General features: G+C 40.4%; 1 protein-coding gene across 1 annotated transcript in view; it reads left to right on the top strand.

Moving 5' to 3' along the window:
* LOC102385954 (protein eyes shut homolog) overlaps positions 1 to 25683 on the top strand; it is a gene marked incomplete at its 3' end in the record, with an annotated part of 147677 nt that overhangs the window by 68860 nt on the left and 53134 nt on the right. The window contains exon 4 of the mRNA XM_014523622.1: positions 20631 to 20752. Coding sequence (XP_014379108.1) covers positions 20631 to 20752 — 122 coding nt within the window. The remainder of the gene's footprint in view (positions 1 to 20630; positions 20753 to 25683) is intronic.

Here is a 25683-nt window from a genome sequence, read left to right as displayed (position 1 = left end):
CGCTCGGAGCACAGCCCTGGATCTCCCCTGCCTCCCACCACTGGGCTGCTTTGAAACTGAAAACTTTTTGAAACTTTCAAAATGTTTTCAGTGCCCTCATTTCGTTTCGCAGCTGTTGCAAAACTTTTTGTTTCATTTTGATTTCACTGTTTCGAGCTCAAAACATGTCAAAACAGCATCAAAACTAAACTTGGCGAAATTTTGCACAGCCCTACTTAACACAAGCCTTTGCAGAGCAAGCATTTACAGGCTTAAAAACTAATATTAGACCCACATGTCTATGGCAAGAAACAGATTTAATTTCAATTTATTTGAAAAATTGAGAAGAAACCAAAGGAATGCAAAAGAATAAGATGAAATAAAGGTTTATATACATATATGAAAAAAAACAAATACATAGTCGAGTCTCACTTTGCAAACAGCAGTATATGCATTCAGATTTGTAGGAAATGGACTAAATATATTACTGTATTTAGTCAAATCAAATCAGGAAGTCCCCTCTCCCCACCCCACCCTCTCCACTGTCAGTCATCATGAGAGTAAAAATGTCTTGTCTTGGATTCAAGTACCAGTTGAGCAGGTGGCTGCTGTGGCTCCAGGTCCAAACTTGTGCCTTTGGTTATGATCGAGTGTAGTACTACTTAAAAATTAACATAAGAAAAAGCATCTTCCGTTACAAACTCTCCTTTTTTACAGAAAAAAACATGTGGAACAATCTTATGCATATATACATGGAATAACATGAATTATTTTAATTAAATGGCTTTTGTATATAATTTATTCCACAAAGTTCTGATTCTAATGAGAAAAATAGTAGCATCTGCCTCTTGTGTACATTTTTTAAACAGAACAGATCATTGCATTTTAATCTGATTATTATTTCTAAAATATAGTCAGCATCCTGTTCTCTTTATAAAACTGAGGCCTCCTCATTTATTATTGAGTACAATGACTGCATATAATCCAGAATAGTGCTTATGCTGGCGTTTTGTACTTATCTGCAAACAAATATTCTTTATTCTTGTTCATGGTGTGCATGTTTAATAAAATATCAAAACAGGAAGATGCTCTGGTGCACTCCATTATCTCCTGATTTCTCAATGTACAGAATGCTGAAAAGCTGTGCTTTGTTTCTTTTGCCCATATTAGCTTTTAGAAGATTATACACACATTATGCAAATGAAACTACAAGCAGCTACAGCACTTGAAACCATTTTTTTAGGTTTAAAAATACTCGCTAATGACAAAAGTTGAAAGCGGTAAGATTTTCTAGCTACATTTTATGTGATTCAGCTGCAAGCAATTAATAAAATAAAAAAGATGTATTTACAACCACATCCAAACATAATCTGTACCTATTTTTGTTAGTTTCTCAATCTTTTCAAATCTATAAAAAATAGACCTAGTTTTGCACTTGGTTCGAACCTTGACAACTTTTCATTAACAGATGTTGGCAACAGCTCCTTTTTGGCTGCAGATTCTTTTCTGTGATGTCAATCCTGGAGCTGACATGTTGGGGGGAATAAACTATGTCCTTTTCAGCACTGCAGTAAATTTCTTCCTTTTTACTGCAAGAATGGAGGAAGAGAAGGAAGCATTCCATTTTCCATCTGAGAAAGTGCATTACTATGCTTAAACCTTAGTCTTATTTAGTAAAGTGATATAAATCTATTGGTTCCTAATATATAAAGATTAATTCCCTAATAATAATTATAATACTAATTAATAATAACTTACTAATAATCCCTAATAATGTGGGGGGAAAAACAATTCTAGGGGACACTAACTAAATACATTATTTTAATCATAGGGGTTTCCAGAGACTTTTAATAGCGATAGCACATATCAAGAGTTTAAGACATAATCTATTCTGAGTGTTTACTGATAGAGAACATTTATGACCAGTTTCTTACTGACATTATTCAAATTTATCTGAGTGATCATGGTAGGTCATACAAAGTGAAGAAATAGTGAGAATAGCAATGAAGAGAGAACCCATGTTCCTTTGTTTTGTTTTTAAGTGAAACAAAACTGGAATAAGTAGTTTGGTAGGTTTGTCCACCTAATGTGAAATTTGAAGCTCCTGTTGTTCCTCGAGCAAACATCCTGCCATTCAGAAGTAGAACCTCATTACACTAATAAGAGATGAGCATCAGGAAAGCACAAGAGAGAGAGTTAGAGATGGACCTTGCAAGTTAGAGAGAGACCCTTGATAACATCCACTCCTTCAGCAAATGCAATTGAGACAGAAAAAGTTATGACTGTCATTAAACATTTCTGATAGTGTAAGAACTATTAAAATAAAAGTCTTTAAATTTGCTTCCCTCAGAAAGAGAGAGAGAGAGAGAAAAAACACTTCTCTTTTTTCTCTCATGAGAGGAAAAAAATGATCGAACATAAGGAACTAATAACCTCTACCTTGCCAAAGATAAATGATACCATCTGAAATTGAAATCCCCATCTTCCTGTTAATATTCATATAAGTGGATTACCTAGTACGTTGGTTTCTAAAGGTGGGCCTTGCTCCCTCAGGAGTTCTTGTGCCAGTCCTCCCAAATCAAACACAGTTATAAACAGCAAATAAACAAACAAAATGAAGCCCTTCTGCCCATCCCAGGCACTAAAAGGGAACCTGTTTGTTCTGGTCCCTAGCAGAGCAGCCTGGCCTCTTCTTATAGCAAGCTGTTGTGCTCACAGTTCGCTTGTTTCCTTCTTCCCTGATTACTCTTCAGAGAGTTTTAAAAGCTCATAACAGGACATGTCAAATTGTTGCTGACTTACTGCAGTATATCAACCACCACTAAAACTCTTAATCTTGTATTAAGGAAAAAAGGAAGAAAAATAGTTCAAGCTATTCAGGCAACATATTTGTAAGATGCTAAGAACAGAGTGAGAACTTCCTTTGAAAGTTCACGCCTCTCTGAACCCATCTCTAGGAGTGCATACACACATACTAAGTCAACTTAAAATAAGATGACGTAACTAGGTCAACTTAAGTAAGACAACTTAAGTTAAGCCATGTCAAAGCGTACATACATACCGCTCCTTGACATGGTGGCAGCCATCTTGTGAGCTAAGCTGATTTAACTAATGTGATGCAAGGTAATATACCTCAGAGGTGTGTTAACTTGTGTCGCATTTAAGTCAACTCTCCTCCACATATATGTGTACACTCTGACAGTTAAGTCAACTTTAAAATGTTAAGTCAGCTTAACTGTGAATGCACCCTACATACACGGGTATTCACCCTAAGGTGCCAGCCTACCCTACCTTCTGCAAGGAGAGAGAATGAAATCCATGAGTCCTCAAAGGTGGAGAAACAGGTATCTTTATACAAATGGGAAGAAAGGTCATAGATCTTTCAGGGTTTCCCCTCTTTCAGGTTGTGAATTTTTGTAAGGAGGGGAGAACATTATCTGAGCTAAGGGATGGCTAGAATGTTTCAGGACATTATACTACCTGTCTCACTTGCAGTTCAACAGTACCCCATATTTCTCAGATTAGTATTAAACCATGGTGAATCTTTTTGTTTGTTCTGTTCGTTGCTGTTTTTACAACTCAAAGGACATTTCCCTCACAGCCTGGTTGGGTCAGAGTCTGAGGACAGAGGGGAATGGGGGAAACTTACCTGATTCAAGGACTTCAAGTCCCTGGTTGCTATTCCCATGGCATGATCTGCCCAATCTACTGGGTTGAAGGAGGAGAAGCTAGGAGAAGTGATGCAGTCACTCTTGTAGTGCTGGTCACTGCTCCGGACTCCCCTTTATAAAATCCTGGATCTGCTTATGCAGACCAAATACAAAGTTGAAAAAAAAAAAAAAGAAATATAAGTTTAAAAATAAGAATGTGTGAAATTTTGAGGATTCAAACTTGAAGTCAAATAATCATTGAACCTTATGAAGTCTGATGCTTCTTAGGGTTGCATGGGGTTGAAATGTCTTTGGAGAAAGCTGCCTTGCTAGTTATTCGATGCTCTCAGACAATGATAAGAATGGTCTTCTTAGTCATTTTTACTGATTGAAGACTATCTGTGAAAACCAAAAATGTAGTATTGCAAATACCTCTTAGATGTGGATTTGTTACAGCTTTGCTTTAGGTAAAGATTCAAGCCAGCTCTTGCTCTGTGAGAAAGGTAGCCTATACTATAATTGCTTTACTACTTCTTGCATCTTCATGGTAAATAGTTACTTATGTTAATGACTGGTACAGGCAATCTGGTGCAGAGTGTTATGTCTAACATGCCAGTTTCCAGAGAGTTCTTCTAGAACACCACAGTAACTTCATAGCTTTGCTCTTATCTAAGGTCTAGGACCATACTGAAAGCTTTGAGCAAGCTTCTAGGTGCACTGAGTTCTTGTCTGTATTTCTACAAAATTGAAATTTGTTTATGACCTTTAACTATTCATTGAACAATCAAATTGTATGTCAAACCAGATTCACCGATCAAAGGCTGCTACTCAAAGGTCTCTCACTATCTGGACTAGTTATTTGGTTTATTTTGCACATACAGCTTCAGGCTATTATTTTCCATTAGTTTTTATTATTCTTTGGTACCTATCACATTGAAGCCAACTTCTTTGACATATTTCCTGACTAACCATTTAAAACAGAGAAGAGAATTCTATAAATATTCTTGTAAACTCTTTCAAGAATAACATACAATATTGCATTTCACATTTTAAAAACAGAAACTTCCACTCCATCAGCTGTCAACATCTCAATCAAACATGCTAAAAATGACCAAAAGTGTCATAGATTACCTACTACATCTTTTTCCTCTTCTCAGGAAATGTAATCATCTAGAATGGTCATCCTGAGAAATGAAGACCACATTCACTGAACTGATAGTGTACAAAAAACCTCCATTGCACTGCCATTTTGCTTGAATTACATAATTCATGAACCACCTCGGGGAAATAATAAGCCTGGATTTCACTCCTGAAATCACAGATAACAAGGCTTCTGGTTTTAGTATGTGTTCATGTCAACTGGGACCTGGACAGGGACAATTAACTGCAAAAAAGTCACTAAGCAATACTTTTGAAAAATTCTGGAGAATTCTATCACTAGTCATATGAATCAACCAAATTTACTGATGCTACACATGCAACAAAGTAATATACTTTACAAAGTATTATTCAACAGCATTTACCATTAAAGAATAATACATGACTATAAATTCATCAGAGTACTGATTTCTTTTGTACAAGGTGCTACACAAGAGCTCCTAATCATAGATAGGACATATAGGCTGCATCCAGATGAGCACAGTAGGGCTGTGTGAAATTTTGTTGGCTGTTTTGTTTCAGTGCTGTTTAGACTCATTTCAAAGTCAAAACACCAAAATCTAAACAAAACAAAGGGCTTTGAAACGGCCACCGAATGAAATGAGGGCAGTCAAAACATTTTGAAAGCTTTGAAACATTTCAAGTTTCAAAGCTCAACCTGGGCGTGCCTGCAGGGAAACAGGAAGTAAGGAGAAGGAAGAAGGGGGAAGGACATCTCTGATATTGACTGTAGCTGGCCAGTGACTGTGATCCTTCTCTGAGGTCCCTTCCAATCCCAGTGCTCTTGGGGAGGGATGGAAAAACAGCATAAAAGACAGCATGGTTTGAACAGGCCTGCTTTCTGCTTTGGGGTCAGTTACTGAGCTATCTTCCAGAAGCTCAGCAGCATTAGACAACAAGGGCTACTCCCATTGGTTTCCTACTTGATAGCCTAGCAAGTGGGATTCCACAATACCTTTTGCTTTCTTTTTATACCCTTTTATTTGATTATTATATTCATTGATTGATTCCTTTCAATTTTATAATTATATTGCATATTATAATATATAATTTATATAGGAAGACACACATATATATTTATATATTTTTATGAAAACAAGACACTATGAAACACATGCATGAAGCATGGTGCATGCTTCAGCACCATGAAACATGCTGGAAAGGCAGCTGGCAAGCCTTCAGGGAGGGGCAGAAAAAGGGGTAGAGGGAGAGGTGTAAGTTCTGCCCACCCCCCCAAACTGAGACTCACCCTCTTTCCTACAACTAGCAGGGATGAGGCTTCCACTAGTACAAGCAGCAAGGAGAAGGAGCAGTGCCACTGCCTGTGCCTGAGTCTGCATCCTCTCCAAGAGCACCTGCCATAACCCACCCCCACCACCGCCACCATGACAAGAAGCAGAAGCACCAGCATGACAGACCCCCATTTCACTTCCCATGCTGAGCCTTCCAGTGCCAGAGGAAGAGCTGGAGCTGGATCTAAGTTCCCTAGCAAGGGAATTTCTGGGGAAGGAGGGGGAATCATCTGAGTTTGTTCTCCACACTCCTCAAATTTCCCCTCAAGACAGGTCTCCTTCCCCAGAAGGAACTTTAAAGGAGTCTGAGGTAGAGAGTGCATAGGCAAGTGGCTCAGCTGAGTCCGCTCCTCCTGTTGCTGTGCCTCTGCCTGCTGAGGAGGGGGAAATTGCAGCATCCACACATGCACCCTCACCCTAGAAATGAGCAGGTAGTTTGGTCTGGGTTCAGTTTGAACTGGCAGATAATCCCACATATGCTATCTGCCTGCACTGCTGAGCCAAAATTAGCTGGAGCAAGGGAACAAAACCCATGAGCACCATAGGGATGCCAATGCATCTGCACAGGCACCTTCCCCTTACCCTTGCTCCTCTGCAGCCTGACACACCAGTGGGAGCGTGTCCAAAGGGAAGTTCCCCTCTCACTCTGAGGCCCCCGTCCCCCAAAGCAGATGGAGGCCACGCTGGAACAGCAGGTGAAAGGTGGACAGAAGCAGGGGTGCATTGCAAGGGCAAGCAAGATCATGCAGAGCATGGGGGAGATGCTTGATGTGGATGGCCAGCCCTTCTTCTTAGTTAAGTGGCCAGGTTTCAGGTGGCTCATGTTGCTCATGGCTCCATCCTACCAAGTGCCCGCAAGCATCACCTTCAACAGGATGGTGGTGTCCTCCCTGTATGAGGCGTGCAAGGAGTACTTGAGAGAGGAGCTGCACAAGGTAGGTCCACAGGTTGTCTTACACTTCACCTTGGACATCTGGAGCAGCCGGGGATGCATACCTCTCCATCACAGGGCACTGGTGCAACCAGTCAGGCCATCAGTGGGTTCTCCTTCAAGCTGAGGTGATGGATGAGTCCCACACGGCAAACAAGATCATGGGGGCCATGAACCACTTGGTGCAGGGGTGCCTAATTGGGCAGGGTGAGCTCACCCACAGGTTCATGGTCACTGACAAAAGGGACGAATATGGTCAAGGTGGTCCATGATGCCAACTTTGTTGGCATCTGCTGTGTGGCACACACGTTCCACTTTGTAGTCAGGAACACCTTGGAGGAGGACAGGGCTGTCGGTGATGGCACTGGCACCACCAGCAAGCTCATTCCAAATACAGGAAGGTAGCAGGCTATTTCCACTGGAGCATCAGGTGAGGGCAAAATTCTGTGGGACAAACATGCAGAGCTGAACATCTTGCACCACAAAATCATGCAGGATATGGAGACTTGGTGGAACTCCACATAGCTGATGCTCAAGAGGCTTGTGGATCAACAGAAGGCCATCCATGAGATGGCCTTGCTCGGGGAGATTGGGATCAGTGGCCCCCCTTAACAGAGCTGAGTGGGATACCATCTTCCAGATCTTGGTGGTCCTCGAGCCCTTCCTCGAGGCCACTGAGACCCTCAGCACTGGTGATGTCCTCCTTATCCAGGTGATTCCTGTAGTGAGGGAACTTCAAAGCCAAATGGAGAGCTTCCAGGGGATCAATGTTCCTGGCTGGGGCAGGCTGCTGTCACCAGATGTCCAAGCACTGGTGAAGTGGCTGAAGGAGGGCATCAGGAAATAGCTTGATCCCTTGTGGTCCAGTACAGTCCATGTGCTGGCTGCCATGTGTGACCTGAAGGTGAAGAGCAGCATATGCGTCATCCAAATCGTGAATCAGTGTATGGAGGTGCTGGTGAAGAGAGTCAAACAGGCACAACAGCAGAGGTGGGAGGAAGTGGAAGAGTGGAATCCACTGTCCCATGCTAGCATGCCATCCCCCAGCCAGTCTCATCCTCCACCACAGGTGCTGCCAATGTGGGCCAAGGGCATGGCTTCCATGGTGGGGTCCAGAGGCACCAGACCCCACCATCAGGCCTGGATGGCCACCTATCTCACTGAGGATGTGGAGCTGCTGCTGTACGACCCCTTGGCCTGCTGTGCAAGCCACAGACAGATGTGTCCGGCTCTGTCCATGGTTGCCCAGGAACACCTGTCCTGTCCACCAAGCAGTGTTCCAAGCAAGAGGGTATTCAGCATTGCTTGGGATGTAGTGACACCCCATCACACCTGCTTGGATCCTGGTTTGATGGAGCAGCTGGTATTCCTCAAGGTGAACCTCCCACTGCTAGGGTTCCCCAAGCTCCAGGTGCAGATGGAGTGAATGCCACCCTTCTCACTCTGTCCGCACCTATTTCCTTTCTTCATTAAAAAAACAAAACAAACAAACAAACAAAAACATTTAATGCCCTGCTCTCAGAGCTGGAGGAGGCACTCAGTGCATCACCAGCCAACAGGGGAATAACATGTCCCTGCTGAGCTCCTGTGCCAGGATGAACTTGAAGGTATGGACTGAGGCTATGGGGAAGGAGGAGGCCCCAGGTCCTGGGCATGACTACTAAAAATGCACTCTGTCAGAGTAGGGAGGCCTGGTGGGACTGCTGGCAGCCCAGCAGCCCCAGGAAATGAAAGGACCAAGGATCCCCATGGTGAAAGGTGCGTAGGAGGTGCCATAACCTCCAGCCACCACATGCATGCACACAGTCCTGGCTGGGGAAAGCTCAGACCCGTCAAGTCTTTGACAGACCTAGGGCTTGCTGGTTGCAGTGGAGGTGTGAGGTTCCAGATGAGCTCTGCTTAGCTGCCTGGGATGCCAGCTTTCAGGCTGAAAAACCCTTTGTGCGGCTGAGGAAGCAACTGTAGTTGGTGTGTGTGCTGTTCCTGGATGGAAGGAATAGTAAAGAAATCAGAGGCTGGCATGCCATGCAGGCAAGAAATCCAGTCAGTTAAAATGGAAATGGAAGTGTCAGGTAGTGAGGGACAGGCTGGGGGGGAGGGGGAAGGGGGATGTAGCAGTGCAGGTAAATGTGGAGAGGTGCCTGGGGAGTCAGATGTCTAACAGGTTGTAGTATGTCAAAATTCCAATGTCTATATTGAGTCCTTGAGTTTCTTTACCTAGCAGGTTGATGAAGTGCAGTTCATAGGCTCATCTGTGAAAAGTGTTTTCTAAATTCCCTTTGAGGATCAGGCCTGAGAGATTGGAGACAGGTGGTCTTCTGTTGTTGTCTTTGATAGATTTTCGGTGTGTGCTCATTCTGGTGCGTGGTTATTCTTGGTATCTCCATGTATTTTCCATCAGGGCACCAAGTGTATTGTATTGTAAAGCTACCTCCATACTGGAGATATTGTTGACAGGTTTTGCGTGTCTTGTCACAGCATGGACTGGATCCATTCAGTTTTGGGCTGTAGGAAGTTGGCTTCTGGTGATGAGGTTAACGAGGTTCAGGGCTTGTTTGAATTTCCAAAACACTTTTTACAGACGTGTCTATGAACTGCACTTCATCAGCCTCCTGGGTACAAAAACTCATGGACTTAATAGTGGTGGAACAGACTGAGGCTGTAGGGGAATAGGAGGAAGCCTCATTGGGGAACGCTACCATGTCATGTAGAGGTCCCAGCACCAGTGACACTTCATAGGTTTTGCTTGTCAGCAGCTTGAGGCGCAGTTTCCCAGAAACCCCTGGACCTACCTCTTTGAAACACTTCATGCCCTCACAAAGGGCTACCTATACCTGCTGTTTTCATCCAAATCTGCCAAAAAATGACAAAGTTATAGGCAGTTTCATGCTTCCCCATTATAGCCTATAGGCAAAATGTTGAAACAGTGAAACAGTTTTGACAAAACAAAATGGAACAGTGCTTTCAAAACAATACAAAACTCAGAACAAAACACTGTCCCATCATAATGGTGAAACAGAAGTTAAAACAAAATGGTGCTGTTTCGCACAGCCCTATAACACAGCCATGTGGTAAGTGGTGCCAGAGATACATCTGCAGTGCCAATGTTCTGTTGTTCTCTGTACTGCAAGGGAACAGTTCAGAGGAGTGGGTTTTGACCTCTGGATATCCAGGGGTCAAAAAAACCTGCAAAAGAAAAAGCGGATTAGTGCACATGGTGGCAGCATGCACTGCCCAAATCCAGAGCCTGGCTGGCCAGAGCTGTACTCTGCTGCCAGCCAGGCTCTGCACAGCAGTATCCCCGCTGCTGCAGCCCCAGGAGGTCCCCAGGACCCCAAGTAGGGCTGCTGAGCCAGCCTCCCCTACCCCACCTGGGGTAACTTACCAGAGTGCATGTGGATGTTTGGTTCCCCAGGCACAACTAGTGATGGTGCAAGGTGCACCGCCACTACTGGTCCCCAAGGACCATCTGAACATGGTCCTACGGTTATTGCCAAACAAATACATACTATTCCATTTTAATATAATTTTTCCTGAGGACCCAAAATACAAACTATTTCAGTTATGGTTCTAGATATATACTAGATTTGATGAACAAAAATATTCAAGTGGGGCAGGCACATTCAGTTGCTGTTTTTGGAAATGCAAACTTTGTATATAAAAAAGTGTCTTCTTTTGTTTATGTATGAAATGCATGGGTTTTGGTGATTCATAGAAGAAACAATTAAAACAACTAGATATGCTGTATTGTAGAATGAGAAATGCTCAGCAAATAATTCTAATAGGTATATTTTCATTACAAGACAGGTATGAGCCATCTGCATGCATTTATTAAGACGTATTTAATATATGCAGATATAGTTTACTGTTCCTATGCAAAACAAAACTAATTAAAACTGATCAGACTTTGGCTCTAGTAGCAGGTTTTAAATATGCTTTCTCAGTAAATTAGTTAATAGATTATTTAAAGTCTGGAAAAAATCAGCAAGTTCAAAATTTTCAGTTTTACCTATAAACCTTATTGCACATTTGTATGATTGAAACAAAATATTTTTTATTATTAATTAATATATACTAAGTAATTAATGTATAGTAATTTCAGGCACAAAAATATAAGCAGCTGAAGAAAAGGAATGAATATACCATTATCTACCTAGAACATATCATAACCTGAATATATCATTAGCATTTCCAGCATGTCCTATTGGTTTGACGAAGATGTATAAATAAGAACTGGAATTCAGTTAATATCTGAATGTCCCAGGATATTATCTGAGCTTTTGTAGATAGTCAATGAAATGGACAGTGCAACTTAACATTCAAAATGATGTGGATTTCTTGAAGTGCCTCCTTCTACATATGCAGCAAACGCTCTTCTCTGAATCATAGAAAGAACAGAAATTAGAATAGCTATGTTGAATTGTAGAGTGATAGATATTCAGTTAATAATTCTATTAATACATTATACTAGTATATTTTAAAGAAACTTTTAAGTGAATGTTCAGTTCTTTAGTGCTGATAACAAATTAGGTTTTGTCTTAACTTTTCAACACTGCTATACGCATCTCCAGTATCAAATACCAATTGTATGCCTCATTCAGTGGGCTTCCATCTTTTATCACTTCTAGCCTCTCATTTGGGAGAGAACAACACAAACATATACATATAACCTCATAACTCCCTATCCTCCTCAACACATCCTCTGAGTGCCACAGATTCATGTCAGTTTTCCGAAGCAAATGTTGATCTGGTATGACCTATTGAAGTATGTTTGACCCCAAACTAAAGACAAAGATTCTGGAAACTGTAGTGATGCAGGACATATAAGCATGAATGTTAGCTATTTCCCATCTAAGGAAAATAGAAACAGCATCCATTGCTCTGCATTACTGTAGAGAATAAGTAAACAATTTACTATTCTAATAGTGCAACACAGCCTGGTTTCTATCTATGCACCTCTTGGTTACAGTCTTGGGTTATTTAAACTTTTTAACATCGCTGAAGATGAATAGGATTCCTGATTTTTTTAATCTGTGATGTTTATTTGTGATGGTATTGAAGCCTCAGTTTTCTTTGTCATATTAAAAATATAAAGGATTTTTTTTCATTCAATTAATCTTATGGTCTTCTAAGTTAATACCAAATACAATAATGATTCAAATGAGGAACATTCAAGTATTGCTATAAAACTAACATTAGGATTTTATTGTTACTACAGTGGTGCTCAATTGTTTGGCTCCTTGGGCCAGATAAGTGGTGTAAGGCTGGTCCGTGGGCTAGATTGGACCCTGCACACCAGGATCATGCCCCACATGCCAGGACTTGCTACTGGCCTTGGCCTTGCACTGCCCCACACACTTCTGTGCCACCCATCTCGCCTCTGCGCCACCTCACTCAGCCTGATGCAGCTCCACTGAGGCCCACGTGGCATACAGAGCCATAATATCTGGTCCACGGGGCTCCATCCAGGTCCAAAAATTTGACAGCAGGAAGCGTCAATTAGCTGCCACCACTCCTCTGCTACCAATTTTTTGGACGCAGCCCTGTGGTCCAGATAGCATGGCTTTGTGGGCTGGATCTGGCATGTGTGGGGTTGAGTATTCCTGGTTTACTATATACAGAATATCAGGTTTTAATGATTTAGATTCATGGGAGTATTGCAGTTAGGATTATTATTATTATTATTTTCTAGGTTTCTATGCTTTCAGTATAAAATGTTGATATTATGTTGACAAAAATGAATGCCTGAAAACCAAATTAGTATATTCCTACGCTTCTATATAATCTAGCTCTCCTACTGGAATACATCACTTAACGTAGGCAAAGAATTTTGAGACACATGATTTATCTTAAACAAAAGGCAGAAAAATTTATAAGAGGGATGGCCAGACTAAAGAATCCAGAGCATAAGGAAAACTGGGAGCATAACTGACTTGAACTGCTCCTCGCAGATAGCATCACTGTACCATCTGAGTCCATATATTTCAGATTCTAGCATAAATGTGTCTGTTTTCAGGCAATTTTTATATTACTGTCTATTTCATCAAAAAGTCAAAATTTCCCACACAAAATTTTGATAAAATGAAAATGGAACTGTGTTAACATTTTCCAGAGAGGTATGGAACAATCAAAACAAGATTGAACCATATTTGTATGATGATAAAACTGTTTTAAGCTACAAATATGAACCATAGATTTCACAATTTGACATTTCATACTTCAGATTATTGTTGTGTGATATGAACCTTTTACATATTTGTCAGATGTTTGGCTGCCATTTTCTAGTAACAACATAGAATAAGGCTTAACAAAATTATTAATTCTTTACTGGAATTGCTGTGAAGGGACAAAACATGAAAATGTTCTGAAATTAAACTTTCTTACCAGCTACAGTTAATTGGATGAAGCAGTGCAGGTGTGCATGCATGGTTTATGGTATGTGGACAAGAGATTAAATACGAAACAAAATTTGACCCTGGAAACAAGAGATTAGGTACCTTGTCTGCTGTTTGAATAGTTGCAAAAGTACTTGTGATATACATTTTGTTTAGTTTGGTCATCTCTCCTGGAGCACAAGTGGTGTTCTTATCAATCATCCCTGTGGAAGGCATGGACCCAGGCAGGGTTCATCATGTCCATCCTGGAAGTAAATGCATGGCTAAGATGGTGATGTCAATATGAAGGTTTTGGATTCTTCAATAATGGTTAATGTTCTGGGGAGGAAAACTGGTATCAAGAGATGGTATGCATCTGACCAGAACTAGAAAGAGCATCTTTGGATGTCATCTGGTCAACCTGATAAGGAGGGTTTTAAACTAGGTTTCATGGGGGATGGTGAACAAAACCCTCCTGCAGCAGAGTATACAATCGAGAGGAGAAAGGATTCAAAGAACCATCTTAACTCTGGGAAATGGCCAGAGAACCACAGGACAGCAACAAGTGGCACAAAAGTGAAGCAAGTAGGTCAAAATGCAAAATACATCCAGTATATGTATACAAATGTGAAAAGTGTGGGGAATGAACAAAATGAGCTGGAAGCTGCTGCCTGTGAAAAGAGCTATGACCTGATTAGTATCACAAATATCTGGTGGGACAAGTCTTATGACTGGAATGTCAACACTGAGGTTTACACTTTGTTTTGGAAGGTCAGGATTGGGAGAGAAGGTGGTGGTGTCAACTTGTATGTCAAAAACATATATACTTGTTCCCTGGTTCAAAAGGAAGATGCTAGCAGAGCAGAATGCATTTTGGTAAAGATAAAAAGTGAAAGATGCAGCACCAATATAACAGTGGGGATTTATTATAGGCTACCAAATTAGTAAAAAGAGGTGACAAATCTATTCAAAAGCTATGGGAGGGTGAAGATGAGAAATTTCAACTTTCCAGACATTTGCTAGTAGAACAATACAGTCAAATATAAAATAGTCAGTTCCTAACTTATGTGGAGGATAACTTTCTCTTGCAGCAGATGGAAGATATAAGTAAGGGATCATCTCTCTTGAATCTTGTCCTGACCAGTAAGGAAAAACTGATGAAGGATGTGAAGATGATGGGCACCTTGGGAGGAAGCAATCATGGTATGATAAAATTCCAGATCCTGAGATGGGGAAAGCAGGAGGTCAGCAAAACTAGGATGCTGCATTTCAAAAGGGTGGATTTCACCTGACATAAAGAGTTAATAAGCATGGTGCCATAGGAAAACAGACTGATGCATAAAAGCACCCAGAAGTGCTGGGAGCTTCTAATGAACACAGAATTGGAAAGCCAGCAAGAAACTGGTCTGACATGATGGAAGCACAAAAAGAATAACAAGATACCAATGTGGCTAAACAAGGAGTTTCTAGGAATGCTCAAATGCAAAAGGAAAGCACATAGGCAATCAAAATGGGAAGATCACCAAGGAAGCACACCAGGAAATAGCAAGAACCTGTGGTGAAAAAATAAGGAAGGCAAAGGTAAAGAATGAACTGCACCTGGCAAGGAAGGTCCAAGATAACTGGAGGGGGTTATGTAAGTATACTGGGCAGAAGCGAAAGACCAAGGAACCTGTGGGTCCACACTTTAACTAGCCAGGAGGAACTCTTAACAGAAGATACAAAGAAGCAGAACTACTCAACAGCTATTTTACCTCAGTATTCACAAAAAAAGTTAAGCAGCAACTAGCCACCTCATAGGCATTATCTGGATAAAGAAGAGGACAAGCCAAGACATGAAATTATGAGAGACAGTCGGAGATCTTTTGCATGGCCAGATGAACTTCATCCCAAGGTACTGAAGGACCTGGTAGGCATTTCAGAGACTGACAGTGATATTCACAGTCATGAGAGATGGGCAAGGTACCATTCTAACTGCAGTCTGGCTCCTAACTTTCAGCTAGGTAATATGATTTCATGCATTTCCCTCTCTCTCTCTCTCTCTTTCTCTCTCTCTCTCTCTCTCTCTCTTTCTGAAAAGGTAGGATAAAGACCCAATCATTGTTGACTGCAGGTAGAAAAAAAAAATGAAGGAAGGAGGTTATGCAGGAGGAGAGATAGAAAAGGCGCTGCATGGGATGAGTAAGGCAGGAGCAGAATGGGAACTGTCTGGCATGGAGCAGAAAGAAGTAAATTGGCCCAGAAACAGGCAAGAGTAAAAGGAGTAGAAAAAGAACACCAAGGGCTAAATACTGTTTCACTTTTTCTCACTTAAGTGGCACTTCTATGACTGCCTAATAGTGATTTATGGCACTTATGCACAGTTTGGATTCTATTATCACTTGTATAATTATGCTTCCCCTGTGCTTTCTTTTTTGAACATGCTCAGAAGACTCCACTCTGGTTATGTAGGCTTTGGGGGAAAAATAAAATCGCCCCGGCACACACACAAAGCTGTGAAATCCTGAAAGTATAATTGCATAAAACTGACTGGCTGGAAGAAGGAGTGAAAGAAGGGGTCCTCCTACCTTTTAGCTCAGTAGTCTACTGTTTATTGTACTTTTCCTGGGGGGCAGGAGACCCAGATTCTAACCATCCCTCCAACAGAAACACCACGAATCTCACACTGCCCAGCAAAAGACTCTAACCACAGGCAAAAGGCAGAATAAATTTACTTCATTAGGTACAAGTAACGTACTGCTTACAAAAGCTTATGCTACGTATACCTGATTTAGTTCATCTATAAAGTGCAAATCTATCCTGCCTAACTTGAGACTAATATGGCTATTTGCCTGTCTAACCACCAGGCCATGAACTAGACATTACACTAAGCACTTTTCAGTTCTTCTCTGAAACTTGACTCACTGGGCAGCCAGAAAGAGGAGATATGAGCAGCTAGGAGGAAGAAAACAATCCAAAAAAAGTGTGACTCCATGAGGTACTGTCCTAAAAGGCCCTTGACCTTCTCCATTGTTGTATTTCCCATATGTCTGCATATATCTGAATGACCCTGTTTTGCTACAGATAGAAATAGAATTTAAAAGCTACTTAGGAAAAAAAAACCCTGCATGTATGTGGCTATGTAAGTGCCATATAGGTGTGTAAAGGTGAAACAGGATTTAGTTCTAACATTGCAAAATGCAATGTTAAACATCCTTAAATTAGGAAAAGACAGAATTAAGGTTGTGCACGTAACCTTAATTTGCTCCTTTATAAATAGAAGTATGATACAACATAGAATTATCACATAAGTATTGCATTTTTTCTATATAGAATCCCTGGATAGATCAAGGCTTTTTAGTGCAGGAAGCCATTGTCTGCAGGACCCTGTCTCAATTGTTGAAGAAGCTTCAAGTTGAATACTGAATGAGGGAGAGGACTGAAAGAAGAGAAGGGATGATCTCATGGTTAGAGAATTTGAAGGCTGCCCTGGGAGATTATTACATCCTATTCCAGTCTCTGCCACAGAGTTCTTGTATTATCCTGGGCAAGTCAGATAAACCTAAATTTTCACAGCTGTCTACTAAATAGATGTTCTTGATTTTCTGGATGCCCTATATGAGACATATGGGGTCTGATTTGTAAAACTGCTGTACAGTTACAGCTGCAATTGAAGTTGATTTGAGGTGTGCATTGGATATAAAAAGTGCTATTAGACTGTGAAGTAGCACTCTGAAAAATCAAGCCTATACAATTAGCTGACACTTTTGGCTGTAATCTCTGGGTCTCATCTGGAGAACTGAGGCACAGAGACATAAAAGTCAAAAGTGCTAGCTATTTTTTTTTACTCTGTTTTCCAATAGTTGAAGTTGTATTGCTATGATACTTTTTTTTTTTCTTTCTGTGCTACGTTAATACCGTAGTTAGGAATAAAATACCCAAGCAAAAATTTTCAACGACTGGTCAAAATTAAGAGCTACCATATTTTTTAAGAATGACTAAGAAGTGAGAATTATTGCTGTTTCTTAAATATTGCTTCCTGGTTGCTCCATAGCATGTTGGATAGTCTATATAACCTATGTTGGAATAGTTGATTGAATACTGAAAAAGTTATTGTCTCCAGTGCCTGGAGTATATGTAGACTTAAACTGAGAAACTGTATAACTTTTCACAAGTCATAACAGGTTTTTTAGTGTATTTGTTTCTCTAATATTTTTGGTATTCTGTTAAAAAGTCTCATATCTCTACAAAATGTTCCAAACAGAGGGATTCAAACAATAACAGCAACAGCTCCAATGCAATAAAAGTATTAAAATATTTAAAAGGCCAGTTGGACATTAAATTTAATTTCAAATATAATGGAAGATACTTACATGTGTGATACATGGTAGTGCAGACTACCAAAATTGTTTTTTTTTGTTTTGTTTTGTTTCTTGTTGCACAGTTCTCTGAAAGTTGTCTGTCTCTTTAATGGTCTCCCAATCTAGCAGTTTCTCCCTCATTATAAAAAAAAAAGCATTTCCATTCCATGATCACTTCTTTGTCTCTACATTTATCTCAATCTGCTGTTGCTCTCTTCTCTTCTGCCACTGCTTGCTTCTCTAGCATTGGCCGACAAGTTTGCACCTCTGTCTTAGAATGCAGGGTCTTTTTTGTTACAAGCAAAATGTGTCCTGTTTGGTAGCACAGAGGCAGCAAACTGCCTACATATAATAGAAGATATTTAAAAGGGAGAGGAAGAGGGGTGCAATGGAATTTTTTTTTTCATAACTGGCCACAAACACAGAATGTCTCCAGCCCATTCAGAGTGGATTTGGATGTAAAACAAATGGCAGGGTGCCAAGGGGCATTTAATTTCTTTCCTTCCTCTTGTTAACCCCCTGAGTTCCTGTTGATTTCCATAGGTTTGGAAAGCCAGTTCTACCAATATTAGATACTCATAAACATACATGTAGATACATTTTGATAGCAAATGTAATAATGAAATACAGATAAGATATAAATGACCAAACAGGTAAAGCATACCAAGGAAATGATTAAAATAGATAAAATGTACATTCATCTAAAAATATAACAATCTTCTTAACATTTGAAATAATTAAAAAAAAACTTTTTAAAACCTGAAGTCTTTCAGAGTCTCAAAGATGTTAAGGAAAAGGACTTCTTATCTAGGTTTAAACTGGATTTTAAAAGAGCACTTATCTTGATTTATCTGTAGATAAGCTATTCAGCAGAACTGTAGTTCAAGGCTGAAGAGCAAATATTCTGAGGTAAACCGAGAAAGTTATACTCTATTGCCTGAATCAGTATTAAAAAGTTTACTAAATAAAGCCAACATTTAAATAAATGTTCCTAATATGTTCTACTCTAATTACCATATGCCTATTTTTATCCCCTATTTAAGCTATATCTTGTCCTAACTCAGATCTAATTGGCATAAAACCACTAAGTATACTGTGAGCAACCTTTTACTTTTTTTTAACCTGTCATTCTAGAATATCTTTAAATTATTCTCACTTCTTACATTCTCTTGTTTGCTTATTTCCTTTGACTCTTCTTCTCTTACCCAAACTTTGGTCAAGAGAATGCAAGCAGATGCTATATTAGGGGGTCAAGCAAAGTTTCTGGGCAGAGTGCCAAAAATACATGCAACCTCAATGTATAAGATGTTAGCATGCCAGGGCAGATGGCGGGGAAGCCATGAGGGGCCTGATCCTCACTGTGTCAGTGTAGCCCCAGCCTCTTCCCTGCTGTCTGCCCAGAGGCACATGCACCAAGCAAAATGCCTGTGCCTGCCACACTCTGGCACCCATGCCTGAGGTTGCCTACTCCTGTGCTATATCATACTGCTGTTAAGCAGCCCTGCACTCTCATTTAAAACTTTCTTAAACTCAAAGTGGCAGGATGAGGCTATTTAATAGCAATGGTTGCTTAATTTTCCTTTCACTTTTCAAGACTCACATTTTTGGGTTCCCACTGCATAGGGACATAAGCATAGCAGTCACAGCATCTTTATACAGGTCCAAATTTTTGTTCATCTGCTACACAATTTCCCAAATGTCCTGCCCTCATGCAGCTGCAAAGGTTCCTTTTCAGACTATTTCCTGCTTTCTAATAGGTATTTCTCATAAATCAATAAGGATAATTTTTGTTGTGACATGATGCTCCAACTTGTTTTATTATTGCTTTATGATGCTTATATATGCTTTATTGCTTTATGATTTATAAATATAACCCCACACACACACACAAGTGGAAAGTCTCACTCTCTAACACCCAGGTGCCTCAATTAGACTCAACTATATATTTATACAAAATAATAAGTAAAATAACATTACAAGTGACATGATCTTCAAACCAGTTACTTATGTGGCCACCATGGTTTTCAACAATATTGGTGAATATAGACCATACTTCTCATATTCAGACTTTAAAAGCTCATTTTAGACATTCAGGTTTGATAAATTTACCTGAAACATCTTAATATTTTATGATTTTTGGCTTATTAATGGACATGATTATGAGGATGTAAATATGGTTAAAAATCTTCCCCTAAATCCCAACATGCTGTTTAGGGAGCACTGAAATAATTTGCACTACTCATGTTTATCCTGAAAATGTTTCCTAACTTTGGGTAGAAAGAAATGGTTTTTTTTTTGCTAGAAGGGAACATGTTATCAAAACAAGTGAATTAAGCCCCTGGTGAGTAGAAGTGTTTGCACTGCAGCCCATCCATAATTAATATTCATTCAACAGATGTTCTCAAGCTTTTCTCTTTAGATATGATATAGACAACAAAAATATGCTTTGTTTTGATTCTTAGTATTTTAAAACCTTTCCCTGAAGCATCATATATAGATGGGATATGTTGATATAACTGGCTATAAAATGATTAAATTGCCCTGTCTTTTAAAAATGTGTAAATGATATTTTTAGGCAAATGTTTATTTCTCACATATTCCTTCATGTGTTTATCTTTGTTATCATTTAATACTATTTAATTCCCCTTGATTATAAATGTATGCTATTATACAATAAAAGATGTTTTCTTACCTAGTATAGCATTTATGTCATATAATCTTTTTCAGCATATTATTCAGCAAAACTGTAAATTTGTTTCTGAGGCGTTCAATTTTTAAAATGAGTAAACAGACCTGGATACTTCTTCAAAGACAAAGAAAACACCAACCAGTAATAGCACCTGTACAAATGTACTCAAAAAGACAAAAATTGACAGCAATGACTTATTTTTCATAATTCATTACAGAGCTACCAGTGTGTCTGCCTGCCAGGGTGGGAAGGAACATTTTGCGAATATGAATCCAATGAATGTAACCCAGAGCCTTGCAAAAACAACGGCACCTGCACAGATCTTTTCAACAGCTATCAGTAAGCATCTTCTTCTTCACTGTTATATGATCAGGTTCCTGCAATGACAAATCATTGCCCCCCTATATTTGGTAAATTTAAAATTACTGTATGAAGATGAACAAAAAACTTCTGTCATGCACACAGTGCTCCAAGTCCTGACATGTTCATTTGATATCAGTAGCCATAATAAATTACAGATGGCAAGTGAAACAAATGAATCAATGCAAAATCCTTAGCAGGTAATCTAATCTGGAACTGAAGTTTATCAAAGGAAATATGGAATATCTTTCTACCGTATGTGCCCCTTAACTGTAGGAGATATTTATGGGGTAAAGGCAGTGGGGGTGGGAACCATGTTACATAGAGAAGTCCCCTTTGGTTGTATCATTACTGCCACCTTGTGGATAAAGAAGATAACAAAGTAGTAAAATAGCCTGTGAATTACAAGCAGGTGTATGAGAGAGTATGGATTTGACAATAGAAAGAAGTACTGTTCTCAATTCAAACTCAGATCTTTATTTTAGTTTAGCACATTGTGTACTAATAATGATTTTATATGATAAAATTCTTCTGGCAATGTAAAACAATTTTCAGTCAGTTTTTGTTGCTCATTATTATGGTGTGTGTATGTCATCTTTTACATCGGTACTAAAATGGTCTTTCCAAAGCTGAATCTAAATTCTAAGAGAAGCAGGTGAGAATGCTGGAAAGCACAACAGATGTAAAGTACTGTATACCATTCCATTATTTCATTGCTTTTTTGCAAGCTACAGTATGCTCAATACAGTGAAAATAGCAAGACAGAGAACCTGCTACAGATTAACACATTAAACAAACATTAAGATACAGCGCACATTATATAATCAGAAGGTAAATTCAGTAGAAAGTCCTGCAGTATTCTTTTTTGGCTTTTTATGTACAGGTGAAATATGGCTTATGATTAGAGCTATGTGCATAAATGAATTGTTTTGTTTGCTGACTGAACCAAAAAATGGTAAAAAAGCCTTCAACTCGAAAAAGATTTCAGCTGACCTGAACCCCACCCCCCTCCCCCCATTCTTTGTAAACCCCTTGTAAACATGAAAAGACAATTTGTAGTTAGCAAATGAACAAACATATTTTGTAACTGTTAAAATGAAATGGTTTGATTTTTCTCGGTCCTCCCCTTCACCTCCCACCCTTGTTTCAGCCTGAACAGTTTTCCGAATTCGATCCAAACATTGTTAGTTTTCCTGAATATATATTTTTCACTGAATAGACTATTCATCAAGTAGAATTTGCCCATTTTTTGTTATGGTAGTATTCCAGGTGCTTGTGCTAAGGATGTACAGCTTTAAGAGTGCTGTTTGTGAGGGGTTTTTTTAAGTTTGTTTGCACCATGAAAAGTTTTTAAAGTAGTTTATTTGTAACTAACCTGTAGAATGAACGAAATGTAATTATTTACTTTTATGCTATATTGGCCTTATTAGCACTGCTCTTCTGCTGTAGAGGGCCATAAACCAGTGCCGTCCCACACAACTTCCACCAAAGAAAACCCCTGATTTAAAAATAATATTTGGAGAGCATAAAACTATGCGAATATCTCCTACCTATCCTCACTGCATCTGGAGGTCTTGGGGTTGTTATCACCAGAGAAGGATAAAAATGCTACACTCAAGAAAGTTTTGGTTATCACTTGGGGAAAAGACAGTTGAATGGAAATGAGAACATCCTTGAAGCGCTAATGCATTTGCAGTTTAGTCAGGTCCCCCTACTGTATCCATGCGGCAAGATATAATGGTATTTCTCTTTTATTCTTGCACTGTACTCTGCTATAATAGAGATGAAGACCTCAGTTATTTAAAAGAAAATCCTTAGAAGAATACCTTCTGGGACTGGACCATGCTAGCAAAATGTTCTTAAAATAAATGGTTCAAAGCAGGAATTCATCTGCTCCTTCAGAACTCTACCTCTTTTATGTCATAATATAATTATGATACTAAGCATAATTATAGATCATTATAATCACAATCCATGATAAATCTAATTTCAGTAAAAGTAATAATGCTTTTCAGACCAGATATCTGAAAATTTGACTTCCATAAGGAAACTGACCCTGAGCCAAGCGGCAGATCCAGGTAGGGTGCACTAGTGCGCTTGCCCCCACTCTGATTTCTGCTCCACCCGAAGTTTAAAACCAGCTGCTTGGCAGTAACATTTTTAGTCGAGCAGTGCTGAGAAAGTTACTTGATTTCATGGCTCTTTATAATCATCCAGAGCCTATCTAAACTCTTCATTCAACAGGTGTTAATGACTCTGTCTTCCTTTGAATGGTCTTGATGTTCCAACAATCAAACTATTCTTTGTTCTCCTATTCCACTGTCTGTTAGCTGCTTGTGGTAATAAAGCTCCTATATCATAGCCCTACAGATTGCGTTTAACTCATTCCAAATAAATTATATTTGTTTTTGCCTCAATCTTAAATTGAATAATATAGCCTTAGTAAAGGTTCTAGTTTAATTTTAACTGGAGAAAAATATGGGTTGTTTTATATGTGATGATAAACCTCACCGTCTGCACCCCCCCCTTTTCAAACTTCTAGGTCTGCTCATGTCCTCAGTTGTTTTTCTGCTGTTAAGAACTGGTGTGACTGTCAGGGACGCTGATCAGGCAGACCATACTGGGCCCAGTACTGTCAGGGACTCTGAGCAGGCCAGTCAACAGTTCTGCTGAGGCTTGGTTCCTGACACTGTTTTCTGAATTATTTTTTGACTTTGACTTTGCATTTCCCTGTGGTTCTTGGTCCTGGATCCAGAATCCAGTTTGGCTCTGTTTCATAGGTTTCACAGACATTAGGGCTGGAAGGGACCTCGGAAGATCATCGAGTCCAGCCCCCTGCGCCAGGGGCAGGAAGTCAGGTGGGGTCATAGGATCCCAGCAAGATAAACATTCAAATTTCTCTTGAAGGTGTTCAAAGTAGGTGCTTGAACCACCTCCAATGACAGGCTATTCCAGACCTTGGGGGCTCAGACAGTAAAGAAACTCTTCTTTATGTCCAGCCTGAAATGGTCTTACAGGAGTTTATAACCATTAGACCTTATTGTCCCTTGGGGTGCTCTGGTAAACAAATGTTCCCCCAGATCCTGGTGGACACCCCTTATAAACTTATAGGTGGCCATCAGATTGCCCCTGAGCCTGCACTTTTCCAAGCTGAAGAGTCCCATAGCTCTCAGCCTCTCATCATAAGGTCTGTTTTCCTGACCTCTGATCATGCACATGGTTCTTCTCTGGACTCTCTCAAGCTTCTCCACATCTTTTTTGAATTGTGGAGCCCAAAACTGGATGCAGTACTCCAGCTGTGGTCTCACCAGGGCCGAGTACAATGGGATAATGACGTCCTGAGATTTGCTTGAGGAGCATCTACGGATGCAAGCCAGCATTTTTCTCGCTTAACTCCAGCTGTGGTCTCACCAGGGCCGAGTACAATGGGATAATGACGTCCTGAGATTTGCTTGAGGAGCATCTACGGATGCAAGCCAGCATTTTTCTCGCTTAACTAGCTGCAGTATCACATTGAAGGCTCATGTTCATCTTGTGGTCAATCATAACCCCCAAGTCCCTTTCATCCGTAGTCCTAGCCAGCGTAGCACTGCCGAGCCTATTAGGATGCTGCAGGTTTTTCCTCCTAAGGTGGAGAACCTTGCATTTTCTGGTGTTAAACACCATCAGGTTCTCATCCTCCCATTTCCTGAGCCTGTCGAGGTTATCCTGGATCACCCTCCTGTCCTCAGGTGTGGATGCTTTACCCCAAAGTTTGGTATCAATGGCGAACTTGGCCAGTCCACTTCTGACTCCAATGTCTACATCACTAATGAAGATGTTGACCAATATAGATCCCCCTGTCACCAGTGGGGTTCTCCAAGGACAGAGCCTTGGAGAACCCCACTGGTGACAGGGCATTATGACAATTGACTTCCATCAACCACCACCCTCTGGGTCCGACCACAGAGCCAATTCCCGAGCCAGCAGATTGTGGTAGACCCGAGGCCTCAGTTGGCCAGTTTTGCCAAGAGGTGATCATGGGATACCAGATCAAAGGCTTTTTTGAAGTCAAGTTATATGACATCAATTTCCTTTCCCTTGTCCAGGTGATTGGTCAACTGGTCATAAAATGAAATAAGATTGGTCAAGCAAGAGCTACCCACAACAAACCTTCTGGCTATCCCTCAGGATGTTGCCATCAGCCAGTCCGTTAAGAATGGCCTCTTTGATAATCTTTTCTAAGACCTTCCCCAGGATAGAGGTCTGGCTGATGGACCTGTAGTTAGCTGGATCCACTTTCCTCCCTTTCTTGAAGATAGGCACCACATTGCTCTTCTTCCAATCTTCGGGCACATCACTAGCACACCAGGAATTCTTGAAGATCCATGCCAGGGGCTGAGCTATGATGCTAGCCAGCTCCTTGAGTACCCTGGGGTGTAGATTGTCAGGGCTGGCTGACTTGAAGGGGTCCAGCCTCTCAAGGTGTTCCTTCACAAGGTCAGCATTGATGGAGGGCAGGAAATCTTCCTCACTCGGGCCTCCCTGTCCTGTGATGGGCAGAGGTGTCCCATGGGACTGGTGAAAAGCTGATGAAAAGTACCCATTTAGTAGGTTGGCTTTTTCCTGGGCGTCGATCGTCAGTTGTCCCATCTGGTTTAGTAGTGGTCCAGTGTTGCCCTTGCTTTTCCTCCGGCTCCCCACATACCTAAAAAAGGACTTTTTATTGTCCTTGACCCTAGTAGCCAGTTGGAGTTCCATTGCAGCCTTGACTTTGCTCCATCCTTTGTAGGTCTTTCTTTTTAGACACAGGAGGTCCATTAGTTCCTTGCTGAGAGAAGGGGGATGCTGTGCCCTTTTCCTGCCTTTCCTCCAAGATGGAATAGCCTTAGCTTGTGCATCTAGGATCGCTCCCTTGAGGAGCAACCGCT

This window comes from Alligator sinensis, unplaced genomic scaffold (assembly GCF_000455745.1).
Source record: "Alligator sinensis unplaced genomic scaffold, ASM45574v1 scaffold960_1, whole genome shotgun sequence".
Lineage (NCBI taxonomy): Eukaryota > Metazoa > Chordata > Crocodylia > Alligatoridae > Alligator > Alligator sinensis.
Note: the sequence above shows the minus strand (reverse complement) of the source record. Positions and strands in the feature narration are given on the sequence as shown.